The sequence below is a fragment of the Paramormyrops kingsleyae genome, chromosome 24, assembly GCF_048594095.1.
Source record: "Paramormyrops kingsleyae isolate MSU_618 chromosome 24, PKINGS_0.4, whole genome shotgun sequence".
Classification (NCBI taxonomy): domain Eukaryota; kingdom Metazoa; phylum Chordata; class Actinopteri; order Osteoglossiformes; family Mormyridae; genus Paramormyrops; species Paramormyrops kingsleyae.
The window spans coordinates 201,255-222,426 of NC_132820.1; the positions used below are offsets into that span (position 1 = coordinate 201,255).

Here is a 21,172-nt window from a genome sequence, read left to right on the forward strand (position 1 = left end):
ATACCCACGTACTCAGAAATACTCACACACACATACAGATATATACCCTCATACTCCGATATACTCACACACACATACAGATATATACCCTCATACTCCGATATATTCACACACACATACAGATATATATCCTCATACTCCGATATATTCACACACACACATGCAGATATATACTCACATACTCAGATATACAGTAAATTGTACAGGCAAGTGGAGCAGATGTAAAAATCCCAATCTGCTGGATCCTGCCCCACCCTGGCCCACTCCCAAGATCTAATTTACAGTCAGATCCACAGCAGGAAGTAAAAAGCTCACCCATGTTTCCAATGTGTCCTCAGCTGAGCCTCCCCCCAATTTCAGATCTGCCTTTAAGTGGGTCAGGAGCTCACGTTAGTGTTTGTGTGTGTGTGCATGCATGCATGCCTGATTGCGTGTGTGTGTGTGCATGCATGCCTGATTGCGTGTGTGTGTGTGTGTGTGTGTGTGTGTCTGCCTGTCTGTCTGTCTGGGTTTGTATTTACCACAATCTGGGGAGCAAATTTCCCCACAAAGTGGCAAACCTCCTGCTTTTTAGGTTGTGGGGACATTTTTCAGGTCCCCATAATATAAACCTCAATTTTATAAAAAATCTGTGACTGCAATCAGAAAACTAAAATATGGTTAAGGTTAGGGCTGGGTAGGGCTTACGGTCGTCATAGTTGGGATTAGGGTTATGCCCATAGAAATTAATGGAGAGTCCTCACAACATCAGGAATACACAAAGTGTATGTGTTTGGATACCACCTCCTGAATAGCTCTGAAGAAGGAGTGAGTCTTGTGGAGTGTGGGAGGAGCAGGGGGGTTTGGAGAGGTGGGGGGGTGGCGGCGATGTTCACCCACCTGGCTTGTGCCACTGTATGGGGCTCTCTGTTAGGTGCTGTGAAGAACTTATAATAATTATTATGATTATAATTATAATTATGATTACATTCAGCAATTCAAAGGCCAGTTTGAAAAGAATAACAAAAACATCAAATTGAAACCTTTTATGTTATTAAAAACAAATGTAAAAGGAAACTGAGCAGAATGTAAGTCAAAGCACAGAGCTGAGCAGCATGGATCATTATGGGGTGCGAGGGGGTGCAAGGGTGGGGGTGGGGGGGAGCCTACGGATTACCAAAGTGGTGGTTCCAGTTTTAGTGTCTCCATGGAGGGAAGTTACCTCTGTGACACTCAGAGTCCTGGGCTGGATTGTTTGTGTGAGAGAGATGCAGTGTTGAGTCATGTTAGTGTATCATGGTACAGAGCTGTGTGGATGCAGGTATGGGGCAGTGTAGAGTTCTGTTAGTCTATCAGAATATGAGGTAGTGTTGAGTAGTGTTAGTGTATCAGGGCACAGGGCAGTGTTGAGTAGTGCTAGTATATTAGGTTACAGGGCAGTGTTCAGTAGTGTTAGTATATAAGTGCACAGGCCAATGTTGAATTGGGTTAGTGTATCTGGGCACAAGGCAGTGTTGAGTAGCGTTAGTGTATCAGGGCACAAGGTCACTGTGCTCACGCTCTGTGTTCAGGTCGCCCCTGTGGGAAGTGTGTATGTACGAAAGTTTGAGCTCTTGTGTGCTTCCCGCTGGAGAGAGTCTGTCTCAGCTCCATTCTTTAGCTTGCTGGGCTTTTATTTGCACAGGAAGAGAGGAGGGTGTGTGGGGGGAAGGGGGGGAGTCAGGCTGTTAACACAAAACTCTACCAGTGTTTTCCTGAAAAGAATGAAGTTGCCACTGTGAGCTTCCTCTGTGAGCTGTAGCTCTGTGGACAAGCCCCGCCCTCCACTCTTTCATATTTGTCACTCAATGCCTCCCTCTTTCCTACTTTCTGCAACCCACCTTTCTCTTTCCCATCATTTTTCTGTCCTTCTCCCCCATCTCCCTTGGTCTTTCTCTCATTTTCCTTCTATTTCTCTACCTCTCTCACTCCCCCTCTCATCTATCTCTCTCAAACTCTCCCTCTTGTCCTACTCTCACATTCTCCCTTTTTCTCTCTCCCTCTTCCTCCCTCCCTCTTTCCTCCCTCTTCCTATCTCTCACGTTCCCTCTCCCCTTCTCTCTCCCCCTTTCCCTCCCTCTCTATTCATCCCTCCCCCTCTCTCTCCCTGTTTCCCCCTCTCTCCCTCCATCTCTCTCACCCTTCCTCTCTCCACTTCCCCCTCTCCCACCCTCCCTTTCTTTCCCTCTTCCTCTCTCTATCCCCCCCTCTCTCCCTCCCTCTTTCCCTCTCTGTGCATCTCTCCCTCCCTCTCACCCTCTCTCTCCCCTTCTCTCTCTTCCTCTCCCTTCCTCCCTCTCTCTCCCCCTCTCTCCATGCACCCGCATTTCCTCTGGCCAAGCAGATTCAGTTGAGCCGCAGTAAAATGCGTTATTTACCTGCCATGCCCTGAAGACGCACTTCATTTTCCCGTTTGCCTCCCCACCCCACCCCCCTTGTAATTTCTTTCTCTCATTATCTCCAGGCTCCCTGATCACTGAAAGCAGCTCATATTTAATTCTCTCACTTTGTTTTGTTGAAGAGAGATATCAAGGCAGAGAGAGAGCAAATAGCGAGGATAATGGCGGAGCTGGGGGTAGACAGAGGGCAGGCAGGCAGACGGCTGTGGGGACTGGAAGCAGCTCGCAGACTGGTGCTGGGTTACTGGGAGGGACATAGCTCAGCCACACACACACCCAGCACGCACACGTCACACACAGATGCAGGACTGATCTGTGGACAGGCAGGGTATGAGGGGGCGGGGGAGGCGAATCTGCACTCAGCATCACCAGAGGTCACATAGCGAACATAGCTTGGGCTTCCTGTGGTCGATGGCGTCTCCTCAAGCTAGAGGAAAACAAGAAGGAAAAAAAAACAGAAAACCAAACAGGATCCCTGCTCCCTCTCTCTCTCTCTCTCTCTCTCTCTCTCTCTCCCCCCTTCCCTCCTCTCTTTTGCTTTCCCTCCTCTCTCGCTTTCCCTCCTTGCTCTCTCTCCCTCTTCGCTCTCTCTCCCCTTCCCTCCTCACTCTCTCTCTCCCTCTCCCCTTCCCTCCTCGCTCTCTCTCCCTCTCTCTCTCCCTTTCCCTCCTCGCTCTCTCTCCCTCTCTCTCTGCCCTTCCCTCCTCACTTTCTCTCCCTCTTCGCTCTCTCTCTCCCCTTCCCTCCTCACTCTCTCTCTCCCTCTCCCTCTCCCCTTCCCTCCTCGCTCTCTCTCCCTCTCCCTCTCCCCTTCCCTCCTCGCTCTCTCTCCCTCTCTCTCTCCCCTTCCCTCCTCGCTCTCTTTCCCTCTTCGCTCTCCCTCTCCCCTTCCCTCCTCACTCTCTCTCTCCCTCTCCCCTTCCCTCCTTGCTCTCTCTCCCTCTCTCTCTCCCCTTCCCTCCTCGCTCTCTCTCCCTCCCCCCCCCCCCTCTCTCTGGTAAATCCCTTATTGACCCCTGCTTATGTAACCTGAAAACGGGAAGAACAGCACGCTGTGTGAGTCAGGAAACAAAAGAGAAAGCTGGGCTAAATAACAGTTCTGCTGTAGGCACAGACATACACACCTGCACCTGCACATGTTTACACTTACACACATACGCATGCACTCCCATAGGGAAACATCAGCAGGATCAGCAGGCCATACCTGACCATCTCTGACCGTAACTGAGCATATAGCCGTCTTTGACCGTAACTGAGCATATAGCCGTCTCTGGCTGTAACTGACCGAGCAGCCGTCTCTGGTCATATCTGACTGCATAGCCGTCTCTTGTTGATGACTTCACTCCGGACTTTGGGATCTCCTCCTATCAGTGAGTGTATCTCCTTCTCTTTGTGTCTCTGCAGCCCTTCCACTGGTCTGTGCTGGCATGGGCCCCCTCTTTCACTGGCCTCATTTGTTTGTCACTGAAGCGCTTCCGTGCCAGTGGCCGGTACCATCCCCTGGCAGATGTGGGGGAGGACAGGATCCAGTCTTTCTCAGGCAAAATGAAATGCTTTATAGCAGCTCTGCTGATTTGTTCCGCTGTTCTCTCTAAACCCCGCCCCCCTCCATTGTACCCCCAGACACACACTACTTTGTTGTCCCTCCCCCCCTCCCAGAGTCTGTTTAGTGGCACCCAGCGGACATATATATTAGCAGGGCAACTTTCCTAATTTGCGGGGGGGGTAGGGGTGGTTTGGTTTGATCCATTGATGCTCTCTCGACTATGGGGAGGACATCCACTTACCAGCTCGCCTCACTCCCGGGTGCAGCGGTGGAGATGGGATGGGAATCAGGCGCGGGACTTTGGCACCGAGCCGCCGTTCAGGGCAGTGTGTCCCTCAGGACCGTCCACAGAGCTGATGCTGCTTTATTTATAGCCTCTGCAGGCCACCCCGATAGTTCAGCCGCATGGCAAACGCAAGAGCTTCTAAATGCTAGTTACGCTGCTCCCATTGTTGGCCACTTTAAAATGCACCCCTGCCCAATTGGCTGATTTTATGATGCGTTGCTCCTTTTCCCGCCGCGTGATCACACCATCTGAGGGTGGTGTGGGGCGGACAGACATCTGGGCAAAGCAGAGCAAACTGGAGGGGTGTGTGCTGGCAGACTCAGCTACAGTCAGCATATGTGTGCTGTGAGAAGCCCAGTACCGCTCTTCCACTCCCTGGGCCAAGCTCTCTGTAACAGCCGACAGCAGCACAGAGACACCGGAGGACACACACGCAGAGCCAAGAGGCCCGAAGCTGGCAGGCCAACGCGGCAGACTGACAGAAAAGCCTCCGCAAGTGGCGCAAGACTCACACCAAGGTTCGAGAAAATGACCCAGACGCAGGCTTGCAAAATGACACAATTACAAAACTGATGCAATAGTTCAGGCAGTGAAGCGGCGTAACCCAGACATGTTGAGATGGAGTTTGAGTCTCGCTGGGGGGTATAGGGGGGTTAATTGTTCCCCGGTGGACTAGCAGAGGGTGAAACGAATGTAGAATAAACTAGGTCGAAAGCTGTGGAAGACTCGTCATGAGAGTGTGGGTTGGTGGAGCCGTCTGTTTGGACGGGCGTGTGGGCCGGTGGGGGGGGGGGAAGCGGTGACACGGCATTGTCTGGTCAGCTGGTCCACAGTGCGTCCGCCCACATGCCCCACTTAAAAATAAACGTGGCCAAGACGGGTGGCGGCAGCAGTCACTGCGAGGGCTCCATTGCTCTGAGTGTCCAGCTGGGGGGGCCAGTGAGGGGGTACAGTCAGACTCCCTTAATATGCCCAAAATAATTAGCTGTTTGTAACACCATAACCAGCCAGTGTCAGATAATCTATATTATAAATAATTAATGTGCAATTCCAATATAAATTATTAACAATAACATTTACCCTCACATCCATTATCTCTGGATGTAATTCAGGCTTTCCGTAAACCGTAAATGGTTCTGGTCTGGTTCTGTGAGTAACAGTGGGCTCTCATGTGATCAGTATCATTACTGCCATTTATTTACGAATGTTTGAAGACAAAGTTTAAAAATACAGTAAAATCCCGTTACAGTGGACTGGCTTATAACGGAATATTGTTTATAACAGACAAGGTCTGCTGGTCCCAGCCGTGCGCTTTTAAGAACATGCAGAAAAAGCATTTGATATAGCAGACTCGCATATAACAGAATTTCGCTTATAACTGACAAACAATTTGGTCCCCAGGGCCGCTCTTAGCTGTGGTTTTGTTCGGCTATAAGGGACATGCAGCTCCGCCTACAAGGCGCGTGGCGTGCCGGTGATATCCAGAGCAGATACGTACGTAGTCGGGATTATTAATAGTCACTCATCTGGTCAGGTAAAGTTGGATTACTACATGTACAATATAATAATCTATACCACAAGTGTGTCTGCTGGGGTGTGGCATGAGTAAATGGTGTCCTGTAGTTGTGTTCTGGGCATACAGCAACTCTGGATATAACGGACTTTGGATATAACGGACTGTTTTGCCAGGTCCCATAAAGGCACAGGATTTTACTGTAATCGCAAATGGATGAGTCTGGGTCACCATCTAGTTCAACAGACTGCAGCAGACCATGCAGCATCTGGCTGTGAACGGCACCCAGCCTGTTGGATGAGCTCAGGCACATCAGCCTGTGCTGTAGAGACAATGCAGTGAGCCTCATTCTGTGTTGATGACCAGGTGACCCGAGGGCTCGTGGGTAACAAGGGGGGTGGGAGGTACAATCCGGTGCTTCCAGAGGCATGTCGTGACCTTTACAGCGAAGCGATGTCTGTCGTTATCTGCCATGACACATAACCGGAAATTCTGACCATCGTGTGGAAGGCGGCCCGCTCCTCCCGCCAGCAAGCAAAAATGGTATGAGCAGCATGTACCTGTGGCTCTTCAGTAGGTTGGGCAGACCACCATTGCGATTGAACCTCTGCTTGCCAGTTAGGCCCTTTTCTAGAAGCTTCTCTATCAGCTTCTGTTGTGGTCCAGGCATGAGGCAAGGCAAGTTGACACAGCCTGACCAGCCAAACTCCTGAAGCAGTGAAAGCTTCTAAGCGACTCTGAGCATCCTCTGCCCTGGATGGGGGGCGGGGTCTCGTGGTGAATCTCTGGGGCTCATTGTGAGGTGGGGGCCTGGAGCAACAGCATGAGGAGCTTGTGGAGCCCAGCACGTGGCATGAGCCTCTCCGGACCCCGTGAAGGAGGTGCTGTGGGCTCTTGTGGAGCTCAGTTAATGCACTAATGGGCTTCATCCTCAGCTCGGCTCCCGCCTCTCACTTTCGGCTCCCCCTCCTTTGCTGTGTGCCTTAATGACCCCCCCCTAAATTGGAGATGAATAATTAACGACGCCCAGCTCTTCTCGAGGGTTTCACACTGTGCTCTCGCCTCTCCCAGGCTGGGAATTATGTATTTGTTATATTAAATAGGCACAATAGCAAATGTAACATTTCTAGGGTGTTTTTCAGGGGATCATTAGCTGTAAACTCCGCCTCTATCTATGTTGGAGAACATGTACGTGTGGGCAAATCATATTGACACGTTACTTATTTTTGTTTTGATGTCACTTCTGTAACATAACTGAGAAATGGCGTCATGACATACAGCCTTCAGCATTCAGAATAACTTCTTTGTTGCAGTAAAAGTGAAGTCAGAAGCTGCTCTGCGATGGTAATCTGTGCCTGGCTTTAAATGGCTGATAGCATCTACGCTGACAACACTGCTGCTGCTGAAAGGATGAATGGCTGAGATTTAAGCAACCTACTAGATAAACTACCGAGCAGCCAAGTTCAACAGGCAGCACTTTGTGTGAAAAACCCCAGTTATTTCCAGCAGGGTCACCTCCATCCCACAAAGCCAGTTCATCTTCTGCCTTGGGTTGGCTGTCCTTGCAGCCCCATTCACCACTTGAGCCATCAGTTAGCCGTCAGTATGAATCCTGTCTGCTTTTTTCACTCGTGGGATGGACCGGAGGCTGCATAACTTGGGAAGGTACAAGGTTGGGGGTGTTTAAGGTTAAAGTTAAAACATAGAGGACAGGTAGACTAGAAAGTGACCATGTGAAAAGGTCTCCATCCAACCTCCTCCCCTTTATAACAGAGGAGCTCCCTGTCTCCATCCAGCCTCCTCTCCTTTATAACAGAGGAGCTCCCTGTCTCCATCCAACCTCCTCCCCTTTATAACAGAGGAGCTCCCTGTCTCCATCCAGCCTCCTCCCCTTTATAACAGAGGAGCTCCCTGTCTCCATCCAGCCTCCTCCCCTTTATAACAGAGGAGCTCCCTGTCTCCATCCAGCCTCCTCCCCTTTATAACAGAGAAGCTCCCTGTCTCCATCCAACCTCCTCCCCTTTATAACAGAGGAGCTCCCTGTCTCCATCCAGCCTCCTCTCCTTTATAACAGAGGAGCTCCCTGTCTCCATCCAGCCTCCTCCCCTTTATAACAGAGGAGCTCCCTGTCTCCATCCAGCCTCCTCCCCTTTATAACAGAGGAGCTCCCTGTCTCCATCCAGCCTCCTCCCCTTTATAACAGAGGAGCTCCCTGTCTCCATCCAGCCTCCTCTCCTTTATAACAGAGGAGCTCCCTGTCTCCATCCAGCCTCCTCCCCTTTATAACAGAGGAGCTCCCTGTCTCCATCCAACCTCCTCCCCTTTATAACAGAGGAGCTCCCTGTCTCCATCCTGCCTCCTCTCCTTTATAACAGAGGAGCTCCCTGTCTCCATCCAACCTCCTCCCCTTTATAACAGAGGAGCTCCCTGTCTCCATCCAGCCTCCTCCCCTTTATAACAGAGGAGCTCCCTGTCTCCATCCAGCCTCCTCTCCTTTATAACAGAGGAGCTCCCTGTCTCCATCCAGCCTCCTCCCCTTTATAACAGAGGAGCTCCCGTGTCTCTGTCAGGCTGCATCTCCAGGCTGGTTCCCCTGACAATGAGAGAATGTGAGCATCCTTTGTGTTTATGAATATGAGTGAAGATAGCAGGGCGGGCTGCTGTGGGGGGTAAATGTCCCCCTTTTGCTATTTTCTGGATTGTATAATCGGATCAGTTCTAACATATAATTCTTTTCCCTCTCCTTGAATCTTGCTTTCAGTTCTTCATTCCCCCCCTGAAGAGCTTGCAGAACAACAAAGAAAGAGGCTCTTTCTCCTCCATGGAACAACAGCTATTGACAAAAGGAGTGAGGCAGGGAAAGTGAGAGAGGCAGGGAGAGATGGAAGGATGGGGCAGCAAGTGAATGGGAGCAAGGAGAGGAAGAGAAAGGGAGAGGGGGAGACAGAGGGAGAGAAAAATACAAGGAAGAGGAGAGAAGTACTAGCAGCATCCTTTCATTTCCTCTGTTCTTATCTCTTTCCAACCTCCATGTTTCTCTGTTTTTTAATCCCCACTGACTGTTAAGGAGATCAAAACATATTTTTTTACCCTGCTGAGAAACCCGAAATTCGATCTCAGGAGGGCTGATGGAAGTCTGGCATGTGACCCTCAGCATTAGATAAAGCGCGACAGAGTGGTGCCCCCCACCCTCACTGTTAAAGGAACCATTCAGCACCCCCAGAGCTAGCTCGCTCCTACCGCCTGTCTGCTCAGTGGAGGCAGAGGGAGGAGGAAAAGCGAGGCACCTCTGTATCCCACTGTGGAGGTGCTAGGACTCAGGCCGACACCATGGGGGAACCGGGGGGATTCTGGAAGCAGAGATTCAGATCCGCTGCCAGGGAAAAACAGATACAGTGACAGGCCACATTTCCCCATGAAATTGGCCTGAAATCTGACCAGGTGATCTTTCTGGACGGCTGAGGTGGAGCTACTGTTCCTGATGAGCAGGCAAGCCTTTCAGCACCATACTGGACAGCTCTGCAGACGTGGGGGGGGTGGGCTTTTATTTGCGCACGGGTGGCTATGGAAGGTGTCCTGAGCTTATTCAAGCAACCTTGCCCCAAGGAGGACTAGCAGGGGGGGCAGGGGGGGTGGGGCTCGCAGATGGGGAAGGGAACGCCGATGTGGGGCGATGCAGGCAGAATGCGGATGCATTAACCTCTGCCCCTGTGGGAGAGCGAGGACGGGCTGTCACAAACCAGCCGTCAAAATGACCGTGCAGACACGCCAGCGGGCTGCTCGCATTCACAAAGAGTAGCTTTTGATCATCTCTTTGCACTGTGATCGATTCAAGTTCACCGCAGTATTAATAACTTACGAAAGAAATTACATATATTGGTTAGAGAGGACAGAGCTTGTGACACAGAGAAGGCCATTATCACCTGAAAAGGTAAAGTGCATATGACTGGGCAGATGTGGAGAGCACACAGGTTCGGTACAGAGGTCTTCACCGTGGGGGTAGTGTTTGTACACACCGCTAATGCTAACGGTATGACAGGGCAGATGTGGAGAGCACACAGGTTCGGTACAGAGGTCTTCACCGTGGGGGTAGTGTTTGTACACACCGCTAATGCTAACGGTATGACAGGGCAGATGTGGAGAGCACACAGGTTCGGTACAGAGGTCTTCACCGTGGGGGTAGTGTTTGTACACACCGCTAATGCTAATGGTATGACAGGGCAGATGTGGAGAGCACACAGGTTCGGTACAGAGGTCTTCACCGTGGGGGTAGTGTTTGTACACACCGCTAATGCTAACGGTATGACAGGGCAGATGTGGAGAGCACACAGGTTCGGTACGGAGGTCTTCACCGTGGGGGTAGTGTTTGTACACACCGCTAATGCTAACGGTATGACAGGGCAGATGTGGAGAGCACACAGGTTCGGTACAGAGGTCTTCACCGTGGGGGTAGTGTTTGTACACACCGCTAATGCTAATGGTATGACTGGGCAGATGTGGAGAGCACACAGGTTCGGTTCAGAGGTCTTCACCGTGGGGGTAGTGTTTGTACACACCGCTAATGCTAATGGTATGACAGGGCAGATGTGGAGAGCACACAGGTTCGGTACAGAGGTCTTCACCGTGGGGGTAGTGTTTGTACACACCGCTAATGCTAATGGTATGACAGGGCAGATGTGGAGAGCACACAGGTTCGGTACGGAGGTCTTCACCGTGGGGGTAGTGTTTGTACCCACTGCGAATGCTAACGGTATGACTGGGCAGATGTGGAGAGCACACAGGTTCGGTACAGAGGTCTTCACCGTGGGGGTAGTGTTTGTACACACCGCTAATGCTAACGGTATGACAGGGCAGATGTGGAGAGCACACAGGTTCGGTACGGAGGTCTTCACCGTGGGGGTAGTGTTTGTACCCACTGCGAATGCTAACGGTATGACTGGGCAGATGTGGAGAGCACACAGGTTCGGTACGGAGGTCTTCACCGTGGGGGTAGTGTTTGTACACACCGCTAATGCTAATGGTATGACTGGGCAGATGTGGAGAGCACACTGGTTCGGTACGGAGGTCTTCACCGTGGGGGTAGTGTTTGTACACACCGCTAATGCTAACGGTATGACAGGGCAGATGTGGAGAGCACACAGGTTCGGTACGGAGGTCTTCACCGTGGGGGTAGTGTTTGTACACACCGCTAATGCTAATGGTATTCGTTTGCGTTTCCCCACAGCAGTGGTGTGGCCCCTAAAGGGCCCAAGGAAGAAGCCCGGGAAAGGGGCCCACAGGAGCCATGGGCATCCTTGCTTCCTGTTTGCCCTCCTGCTTTCAGGATGCTCTATTCCTATCATGTGGGGTCTTTCTGCTGCCATGGCGTTCTGCACCCTGCATTCCTTTCCACTGTCCACGGCTTTCTGTGTTTCTGCTTGGCCCTGCCATCCTAAAGGGAGGTGCCACAATCCCCCCAGCACTGTGTGCACTAAGAGGGGGGGGGGTGTGCGTGTGTCAGGGAGGCTGTCTGTCTGATGCATCGCACAGCCCTGAACATGCCTACGGCTCCACAAGTAGGTCAAGCGTCACATTCATCACCTGCCCAGCCCAGACCCCCCCCCCCCCACTCCATGTCCACCGCTTGGCTGCTGATGAGCAAGCCGCCCCTGGTGCACACGGCTGTCATGTCAGATGCCCGGGCATGGCTTCCAGCAGACGGCCTGATGGATCCATCAATATCACATCCCAGGCTGGTTTATCGATCCCCTGCTTGGCTGGCTCTGCTTCTTCACCAAGCCCATGTGACTCTGGCTGACCAGGTGTGAAGTGGGACAAGGGTGCCAATTGAGTGCTGGTGGTTCTGATCCTGTTCTGCTGAGGCCTGTAGTCTAGCCCAGTTTTCATGCTGCTTCTGAACGATGAACAGAACAAGAGACCCACAGACTGTATCAGACTGTGAAATCATCCTCTGTGCCTCCCCTGCCTCTGTCTGCCTCTGTCTCCTGTTTCTGACTATGTTTGTGACTCTATGTCTGCCTCTGCCTCCTCTGCCTCTGCATCCTCTGACTAAATCTCTTTGTCTGCCTTTAGCTCCTCTCTGTCTGCTTCTGTCCTCATTGCCTCCTCTGTCTTTGCCAGTGTTGCTATTCCATCAAAGGCATCAAAACAACAGTTGGGACCTTCCGAAGTAACCAGATGTAACCATAGCCGGCTGTTAGGACCATGGCTACTCATCTTCAGTTCCGTTGTTTACTGAACATTTACTGTGGTCAATTCTAGCCCTTGGACACAGTTATGCAGTATACAGTCCAGCTGAGATTTACTTAGCTGCAGTTCTTATTTAGACAGGACATCACATTCCATGGTGTTGTATATTTCCACTTATAGGCAACCTGAAAGCATCTGGTCCTTCTGGCAAAAAGCATGTTTGATTATCCTGTGAAATCAGATGTAGGACGCCACTTCTCACATGATGCACTCATCTTACCTCCCCCTGCATGGGAGTTTACCCCCCCGTGCCACCCGTCTGATACAGCAAGACCCCAGCAACAGGGGCAAACCGCCGTCAAAAGGCACAAGAACAATGAAGCTGATTTGATTGCATTATAGTATATATGGGGGAAAGGCCCATGTTGTTTTCAGGGGAAGTCTTTATAGGCTCCAAACCTACAAGGACAGAATTTAAGCTGAATTGGTTGGTTCTGATGCAGAGATTGGTGCAGAGGCAACCCTGATGGCTCTCTTTACTTCTGCTGTGATGCTGAGTCAGCCATCAGTCCTCAGTGTCAGGGCCACACGGACTGACCGTCCTCTCAGCCTCGGCTGTGGTTTGGGGCCGAGCTTACGGTGCCCATATGTTGGACTCGAGCTTGGAGAGAATGAGCCACCAGCAGCCTGGAGGTGAAGGAAGGCAAGCGGCTCACTCTGGAAAGTGGCAGAGGGTGGCCATTGGATCCCATTCTCGAGGGCCACAGAAAGAAAATAAGGAGTGAAGATGACTGCTAAGCTCTATCCTTCACCCCAAGCTCAGACATGGAAAGTGCAAGCTAAGGGCATTCTCTCCCTGGCAAAGTGCCTAGTCAGCAGTGAGAGATTCTGGGGGGAGTTGTGACCCCACTCACTGCTGCTGAATCTGTATTCTGAAGGTGAGCTGCATTTTGAGGATGAGGGGGTGCTCACCATGTTGTTGTGTGATGTCACTGCTGCATTCCGTGGTGCAAGAGACAGGTGCCTCAGTGGTTTGTGCTTGCCAAGGTGGGGGGTGGGGTGCTGTGGTGATATAGCGCCCCCTGGAATCCTCAGGCGCTGCCATAGCCAGAGCCGCTCTAAGCCGGCGCCGGGTGGATGTGTAAACAGTGAACACATCCTCCTGGTGTTGGTCTCCAGTGGGTTATGGAAAGGCGATGTAAATAAGGGCATTTTCCAGCACCTCCAACTAGCTTACAGCTCAGAGAAGGACTGATTATTGCCTGGGCGAGGTGACTCATTATGTGAATAAACACACGATAAAGGCCACGGAGTGTTAGCACAGCGAGCGCGTCTTTAGTCCCGCTGGCCTGGTGTTTTTGTTGAGAGTTTCTGCAGCAGTCTTGCAGACTGATACACGCCGAAATCTGGGACAGAGCTGAACAGGAAGCTTGGCAGAGCAGTACCATGTTTGCTTTGGACTTGAGTCTGCAGGAAGGCGGGGTGACAGGCTGACCTGAGATAAGAACCAATACAGTTAAAGCGATAGAGCCCCAGAACGGGAATCATGGTTATGTATAATTATTTTTATATGTAAGTAGCTGCACAAGTGAGGAAATTTCCACGGTGATTGTTGTTTTAGTGAATTAATCAATATTTGTTTAAACATTTTCTCAAAAGAAGTGGCACGCTGACATTTACATTGACCCACTTTGCTTCATTTCCTCCTATCAGTCGCACTACTTTGCTTATCGCTCCACTTAATGACAATGTTTTGAATCTGCTGCTAGATAATAAACCTGCTCCAATCTGAAAGTTCCACGTGTGAATTTGGAGGAACGCACAAGTCATTTAATGAGCTACATTTAAAAATAGTTTTGGAAGCTATGACACAATGCGAATTATATATACCACACATGACATGTTAGCGGAAAACAGAAAGCAACGATGATCGAAATAGAAAAGATTAATTTTGCGCCATCTACTGTTCGTTACAGGAAATTACATTTGAAGGTGATTATATGGGTACATATCTATTGCGAGCTGTCTCACCACTTTTCACTGTGATTTATTCAGACAGTTTGAGTGCTTCCAGTCATAGTAAAATGTTTCTGGAAAGTGTTACCTGGCGATTGTTCAGTAAACTGTCCAAAGAGACAAAAATCAGTTTTTAATGCTAATAGGTCAGAGTGAGACTTTGCCAAAGGAAACAGTAGCAGAGCCTCATGGAAACAGCAAATTGATTTTAGTATGTCAGAACCTTCCCAAATTTCCTGTTTGTTACTTTCACTGCCGTCACTGGGTTCCTGAGAATAAACATGTAGCCATTATTTTGATCAAATAGTCACTGGTTGAAGCCAGTGTCCCTGATGGCTATGGCAGATGACATTAAGCATTTTTCACTGGACAGAAAGTTTAAGTGACAGAGGGATAGGTGGCACTAAGATGGAGTTCATATGCTATCTTTACCCGGGATGGTTTTCCTGCCTGACACGTTATCAGGTGTGGATGACAGCTGTGTCATTTCTCCTGCCATTGGCTTTGGTCGTTGTCTGGTGTAGGGTTTGGGAGTCAGGCTTGTATTTACTGCTGCCACTGCTCACATTGTCAGTGTGCCAGATCTAAGGAGTGTGGTGGCGGATCTGCTGGCCGTGAGGGACAGAGAGGCCTGGGTAGTACAGAGTTATAATGTAAATGATATTCTGCCTACTGTCTGAACACGCAGGATGAGAGACAGAGAGCTTTGTTGTCGGTCTTCGCGAGAAACACCACCAAACCGCTCCCGTGATCAGTCATCGGCTAACAGCGGGTGTGTGTGCACATGTGCAGCACGTGCAAACACACACATACACACACACGCACACACAGTCACACACATACACATACATACACACACACATACACATACATGCATACACGTACGCGAATACATAACCCTAAACCAAAAAAATTAAATGTCCCCACACACACATACATGCGCACACACACACACACACACATACATGCGCACAGACACACACATACACTCACCTAAAGGATTATTAGGAACACCTATTCAATTTCTCATTAATGCAATTATCTAATCAACCAATCAAATTTAGGGGTGTGGTCCTGGTCAAGACAATCTCCTGAACTCCAAACTGAATGTCAGAATGGGAAAGAAAGGTGATTTAAGCAATTTTGAGCGTGGCATGGTTGTTGGTGCCAGACGGACCGGTCTGAGTATTTCACAATCTGCTCAGTTACTGGGATTTTCACGCACAACCATTTCTAGGGTTTACAAAGAATGGTGTGCAAAGGGAAAAACATCCAGTATGCGGCAGTCCTGTGGGCGAAAATGCCTTGTTGATGCTAGAGGTCAGAGGAGAATGGGCCGACTGATTCAAGCTGATAGAAGAGCAACTTTGACTGAAATAACCACTCGTTACATGCAGCAAAGCATTTGTGAAGCCACAACACGCACAACCTTGAGGCGGATGGGCTACAACAGCAGAAGACCCCACCGGGTACCACTCATCTCCACTACAAATAGGAAAAAGAGGCTACAATTTGCACGAGCTCACCAAAATTAGACACTTGAAGACTGGAAAAATGTTGCCTGGTCTGATGAGTCTCGATTTCTGTTGAGACATTTAAATGGTAGAGTCAGAATTTGGCGTAAACAGAATGAGAACATGGATCCATCATGCCTTGTTACCACTGTGCAGGCTGGTGGTGGTGGTGTAATGGTGTGGGGGATGTATTCTTGGCACACTTTAGGCCCCTTAGTGCCAATTGGGCATCGTTTAAATGCCACGGCCTACCTGAGCATTGTTTCTGACCATGTCCATCCCATTATGACCACCATGTACCCATCCTCTGATGGCTACTTCCAGCAGGATAATGCACCATGTCACAAAGCTCGAATCATTTCAAATTGGTTTCTTGAGCATGACAATGAGTTCACTGTACTAAAATGGCCCCCACAGTCACCAGATCTCAACCCAATAGAGCATCTTTGGGATGTGGTGGAACGGGAGCTTCGTGCCCTGGATGTGCATCCCACAAATCTCCATCAACTGCAAGATGCTATCCTATCAATATGGGCCAACATTTCTAAAGAATGCTTTCAGCACCTTGTTGAATCAATGCCACGTAGAATGAAGGCAGTTCTGAAGGCGAAAGGGGGTCAAACACCGTATTAGTATGGTGTTCCTAATAATCCTTTAGGTGAGTGTACATGCACATAGACAAACACACACAGACACTTCTATCATCACTCCTTCCTTGTAGTGTTTTAAATATCCTATCAGATGAAATCAAGATCAGTTACTATAACCAGCACTAGCACTGCTGAGCCTGTCGCTCACATGTGAACACTGGGCAGACAGCTGGACGTCTGAACCTCTCTCAGTGCGCGTTCACTGCTCTCTTTGATTGTTTCAAAAACTGTTTTCACCGCAAACAGTGTCCGTCCTTTGAAAATGTCAGAAATCTGTGCGTTACTGGGCTCCTTCACCATGATACCATCAATCGGACAGAGCAGTTAGAACTCTGGGGGAGTGAGGAATTCCTGGCTGTGTGGGACTGCCTGCCCCTCCCCCCACATCTCCCTCACCGAGTTATTTCCAGCCAGGGATGGAAACTCTGCATTTTTCTCACAATAGAGACGAGCAATTTCCCACCTTCTGCTCTGGAATTACGCTGACAGGCAGGAATGTGTTCTGTACTGCACGTCACCCACTAATATCACCTAATGTTTACCGACTACAGCTGCTGCAAAGCTTTGCTAGATTCTTATGATGCCTAATCCTCACTGGTTGGAATATTTTAGATGTTTTTGATGCTGTCATGTCTTGGGAAATAATTACACAACCTCTGGCTAAGCACATATGTCTAAACAGACCATTCTCTCTTTTCCTCTGTAAGGATCCGAGCTCAGCCATGGTGTCCCGGCCTCAGGATGCTGTGTCAGTGTCCCGCTCTGCCCCAGGAAGTTTTAACCCCATGCTGAAGAACCAGATCATTCGGAAGCACCTCCTACAAGTGGGTTCTCGGCAGTGACCAGTAATAACTAGTGGGGTTTTTTGAGTGGTTGACCTAGTGAGCAAGTCCGGCTGGGGTGACACGGAAATGATTGTCTTGCAGGAGAAGCAAAGGCACATGGAGCAGATGAATGGAAACCAGGTGCCAGAATGCCACCAGGTGGTGCCGTTTCAAGGTAAGAGTGCCACAGCTCTGCTCAATACTGGAGGACAAATACATGTTAACTCATAGAAATAAGTGATAGAACTGTGGATAATAGATGGACATACATGACAGAACGGTGTCCCCTCATGTCTCCTTGGCTGTACTGCAGGGGGTTACCCGGACGGGTCATTGTCCTGCTCACACTGTCCTCGTCCTTCTCCCTCCATCAGGTGCAGGCAGGCTGCTGCCCCCTGAGTGCAACTACCCTGTGGGGACGCCCTCTGCTGACCCACCCATGATGCCTCATGGACCTGTGGTGCCCGGCAGGCTAGGCATTCCCCAAGGGTCACATGGGCATGTAGGTCGCCCTGGAGGGCCCTTCATGGGCAACTCAGGCCCCAAACAACCTCTGTGCCACCCTGCGCAGGTCTCTGAGTTCGGCGTTCTGCTGCGGCCTGGGCAGGGCTTCACGGGCGCTGGCCTGCAGGCACGGCCGCCAGTCCATCAGGCAGCAGCCAGGGCTGGGTTGCCGGTCCCAGGCTTTCCCAGTGCATCTCTGCAGCCACCACAGCCCCAGCACCTCCGGCACGCTCTCCAGCAGGGCGGCGCTACACCACGCATGGTCTTCAGCCCTCAACAACCGCCCCCGCCTCAGATGCCAGTGTGGCAGCAGCAGGGGCCTCCGCGGCTCACGTGTGACACCCACATGGACCCGGGACTCCAGCAGCAGGCGTTCACAGGCGGGGGGGGGCGCCTCGCCCAGTTTGCCCAGTCGCCTGTGCGTACAGGGATGCCGGGAAACTTTGCCCCCCCGCAGACAGGCCCACCTCCCAACCAGGTTGCTCCTGGCTTTCCCAGCAGACAGATGCAGAAGATACAAACAGGACATCCCATCTCCTCAGTGGGTCCCCCAGGACTACGGCCCCGAGGCCCCCTGTTGGCTACGGCTGGGATGACACCAGTGACACCTGGCATGGTGCACGCAGCCCAGAGTATAGCCCCCAGCTACCCCTCCCCCTCTAGCAAACATACCCCGGAGGCAGCCTACAGTGGCGGGAACCCCGAACACAAACTGACACCCTATGAATACAGCCATCAGCAGAACAATGGACTTATCCCTGAGGCACCAGCAGGTGGCGGTGCAGAGGTGGACTTCATAGATACTTTGGTGGGTTCCAATGAGGACTGGTTGAACAGTCTAACCATGATTGATGAGTACCTGGAACAGAACTCATGAATGGCCCTCGGTGGAAAAGGGTCTGAACGGCCTCTTCATCCCAGCCTGGAACTGGATGTCTGCATACTAAGATCTGTGGGTGCAGGTACAGGGACATCTGACTCAGATTTATGAACTGCAGCAGGAATGCACGATGATTCCCTTCTCAAAGTTTAAAGTTTAAAATCCAAAAAAAACACTGGACTGTTTTGTTTATATATAAATGTGGAAGTCTGCCTGAATAATCCTTAGCTGTCTACATAGATTACCGTTCAGACAGAAGGGTCGTACCCAGCATTTGGGTACAATTCCATGACAAAACTCACCCTGACATGGCTACTCAAGGCTAACTTACGCTCTGCAACTGAAATTACATCAAATTAGAAATTCATATTAGAAAGTCCTGTTTAAATATTCAAGCTTCGACTGATTCTCATTTCGGTTACTCGTACACATTTGCATAATAGACAGCTGATGCAGTGATGCTTTTTGACAATTCATGCACCGTTTTAATTCCTGGACTGCTTGGTGCTGGTGACAGATGAGAAAGACGGACAAAGTAAAACCATGAAGGTTTGACATCCAAGGATCTTCAACAGGGCTATTCAACTCAGGCCCTTGATTCCAAATCCAGGCCGTGTTTTCAGTTCTCCCAGGTAGCTAGTTTAATAATTGCTGATTCTGATTGGTCAGAGGCTTCACACCTGGCTCACAGGTGAAGGAAGGCTGGAAAATCAGCAGTGCTCGGCCCTTGAGGACCGTGAGTTGAATAGCCCTGATCTACAATATCCATTCAGTGGGATGGATACGAAGACGTTACCAGCAATAACATCACAGCACCTTCATTATTCCCTCTACTGAGGTCAGATTCCCGATGTTGCCGTCACTAAATCCCTAGCGACGTTGCAAGGTTTGTGGCATCACAGTGACATTAATGTGGCACTATGTTTGTGACATCACAGTGACATTAATGTGGCACTTTGGACAGTTGGGTTCTTTTAGGAGGGGCATGTAAATAAGTATTTTGTAAAGTGGGTTTTCTTAAGGTATATCATCTTAGAAAAGAGAAGTAAGCATATTTATCCTTCTTTTTTGGAACAAATGATCATTTGTAAATAAAAACAAAAATAATGTTCAACTGAAAATGGAATTATAGGTCAGAATGTTTTTTTATTAGGTAATTTCTTCGTTGCATTTGTTTTGAATCTGCAGACTGTACTACGGCCTTCTTGGTAATACCGTGTATTACAGTGTTGAGCTTCCTGTTATGTTTTTGACATAACGTATCTGGCTTTCTGGTCTTGGCAGAGCTATGGAGTATAGCAGAAGAACCCTAATATCCCTTCGTCCCTGTGTCGCACCTCCTGGTCAAAGTGCCTTTACGTAACCCCCCCCCCACACACACACACACAGGAAAAACAGCGCTTTTACGTATCTGGAGCCCGCAAGCGTGCTGATCCAAGCCGAGCGACCGTAAAGTAATCCGGCCCTCATGGGCTGCAGACTCTGGAGGGCCGGCCTGCTCCTGGGGGTCTGCTCTTCCTTTTAAATGTTAATTTCACAAAAGACAGAGAGTCCTATTTGCTGTGCTTCTCTGAGGTATTTTCTGATGAAAGAGCTCGGGGGGGCAGAGGCGGCTCAGGACCTGGGTGTGACACTGGGCTGTGGGGTTTTCAGTTTCAGGAAGTGGCCTGAGATTGCACTGCTATACCCACTGCCATGTGCTTGGCGTCCCTTTATGAAAATCACCCAGCGTCTGAGGGGATTTTACGATAAGCCATTACTGTCTGCACATATTGCTGATTTCTTTTATTTTGTCTTGGTATTTGTTAGGTAAAAAAAAATTAATAAAACTGTATCCATGGTCCAGATTGTGTTTGTACAATTTTGCATTGATTATCTGCTACCTCCATGCCCTTTCTCCCCCCATGAAACACTGCCTGCTGAGATCCATATTTTGAAGTTCAGTGGTCATGCTGGGAACAACAGTATTGACATCTAATAATGAAATTTTAGACCTAGAGTGGCACAGTAACTCTGCAGGTCACGCTGCTGACTCACATCTCCAATCTCCAGGACCGACTGTCTGTCTGTCTGTCTGTCTGTCTGTCTGTCTCTGTCGGTCGGTCTATATATTACATTGTGGGAACCCAACTATTTTGACCTTGTGGGCTCCCCACAACAGGAAACTCAATTTTAAAAGAAACTGTGACTGCAATTAAAAAAACTAAGAATGTCTTTTATTTCTTTGATTACTTAGAGTTAAGGTTAGGGCTGGGTAGACGTTAAGGTCGTCATGTTGGGGTTCGAGTTTTCCCCCTTGAAATGAATGTACAAAGGTATAATTACAAACCTCTGTGTGTGTGTGTGTGTGTGTGTGTGTGTGTGTGTGTGTGTGTGTGTGCGCCATTCTGTCAGAGTGTAACCATGTCTGGTGCCCTGTCATTTCAGGGATAGGCTCCAGGCCCCCTCATGACCTCATCCAGGATGACTGGTTGGAAGATGGATGGATTTTAGGCCTAACTTTCTTTACAGCACTCTTGTGTGATTAAGTTCGTTATTAAATTATACTGGACATCAGGCCTAATTCGGCTAAACAGAGACATTTATAATCTACTTAGCAGTAGCTGTTTGCTTGTCCTCTGACAGTAAGTCCGATTATTATACACAACAGAATGAATGCACCACTATTTTAGCCGAGAGCCTGAAATGTTTCGCTGATTCTGAACGTTGCTTTTAACCGTTTGTTTGTTCATTATGTGGTGACAGTGCCAGGGTTAGGGTTAGGTTAGGGTTAGTGTCCTCTGTCCAGACAGTCAGACGTCCCCAAGCCACCTGCATTGTCATCGCTCCGTCC

The 21,172-nt window shown here is 49.7% G+C and overlaps 1 protein-coding gene across 1 annotated transcript in view; it reads left to right on the forward strand.

Moving 5' to 3' along the window:
- Positions 1-20,182, forward strand: part of LOC111859228 (uncharacterized) — a 54,362-nt gene extending 34,180 nt beyond the window's left edge. Inside the window, exons 3-5 of the mRNA XM_023841735.2 lie at positions 16,839-16,955; positions 17,058-17,130; positions 17,330-20,182. Of these exons, the coding sequence (XP_023697503.2) occupies positions 16,839-16,955; positions 17,058-17,130; positions 17,330-18,336 (1,197 nt within the window). The 3' untranslated portion in view covers positions 18,337-20,182. The remainder of the gene's footprint in view (positions 1-16,838; positions 16,956-17,057; positions 17,131-17,329) is intronic.
- The last annotated feature ends 990 nt before the right edge of the window (positions 20,183-21,172 follow it).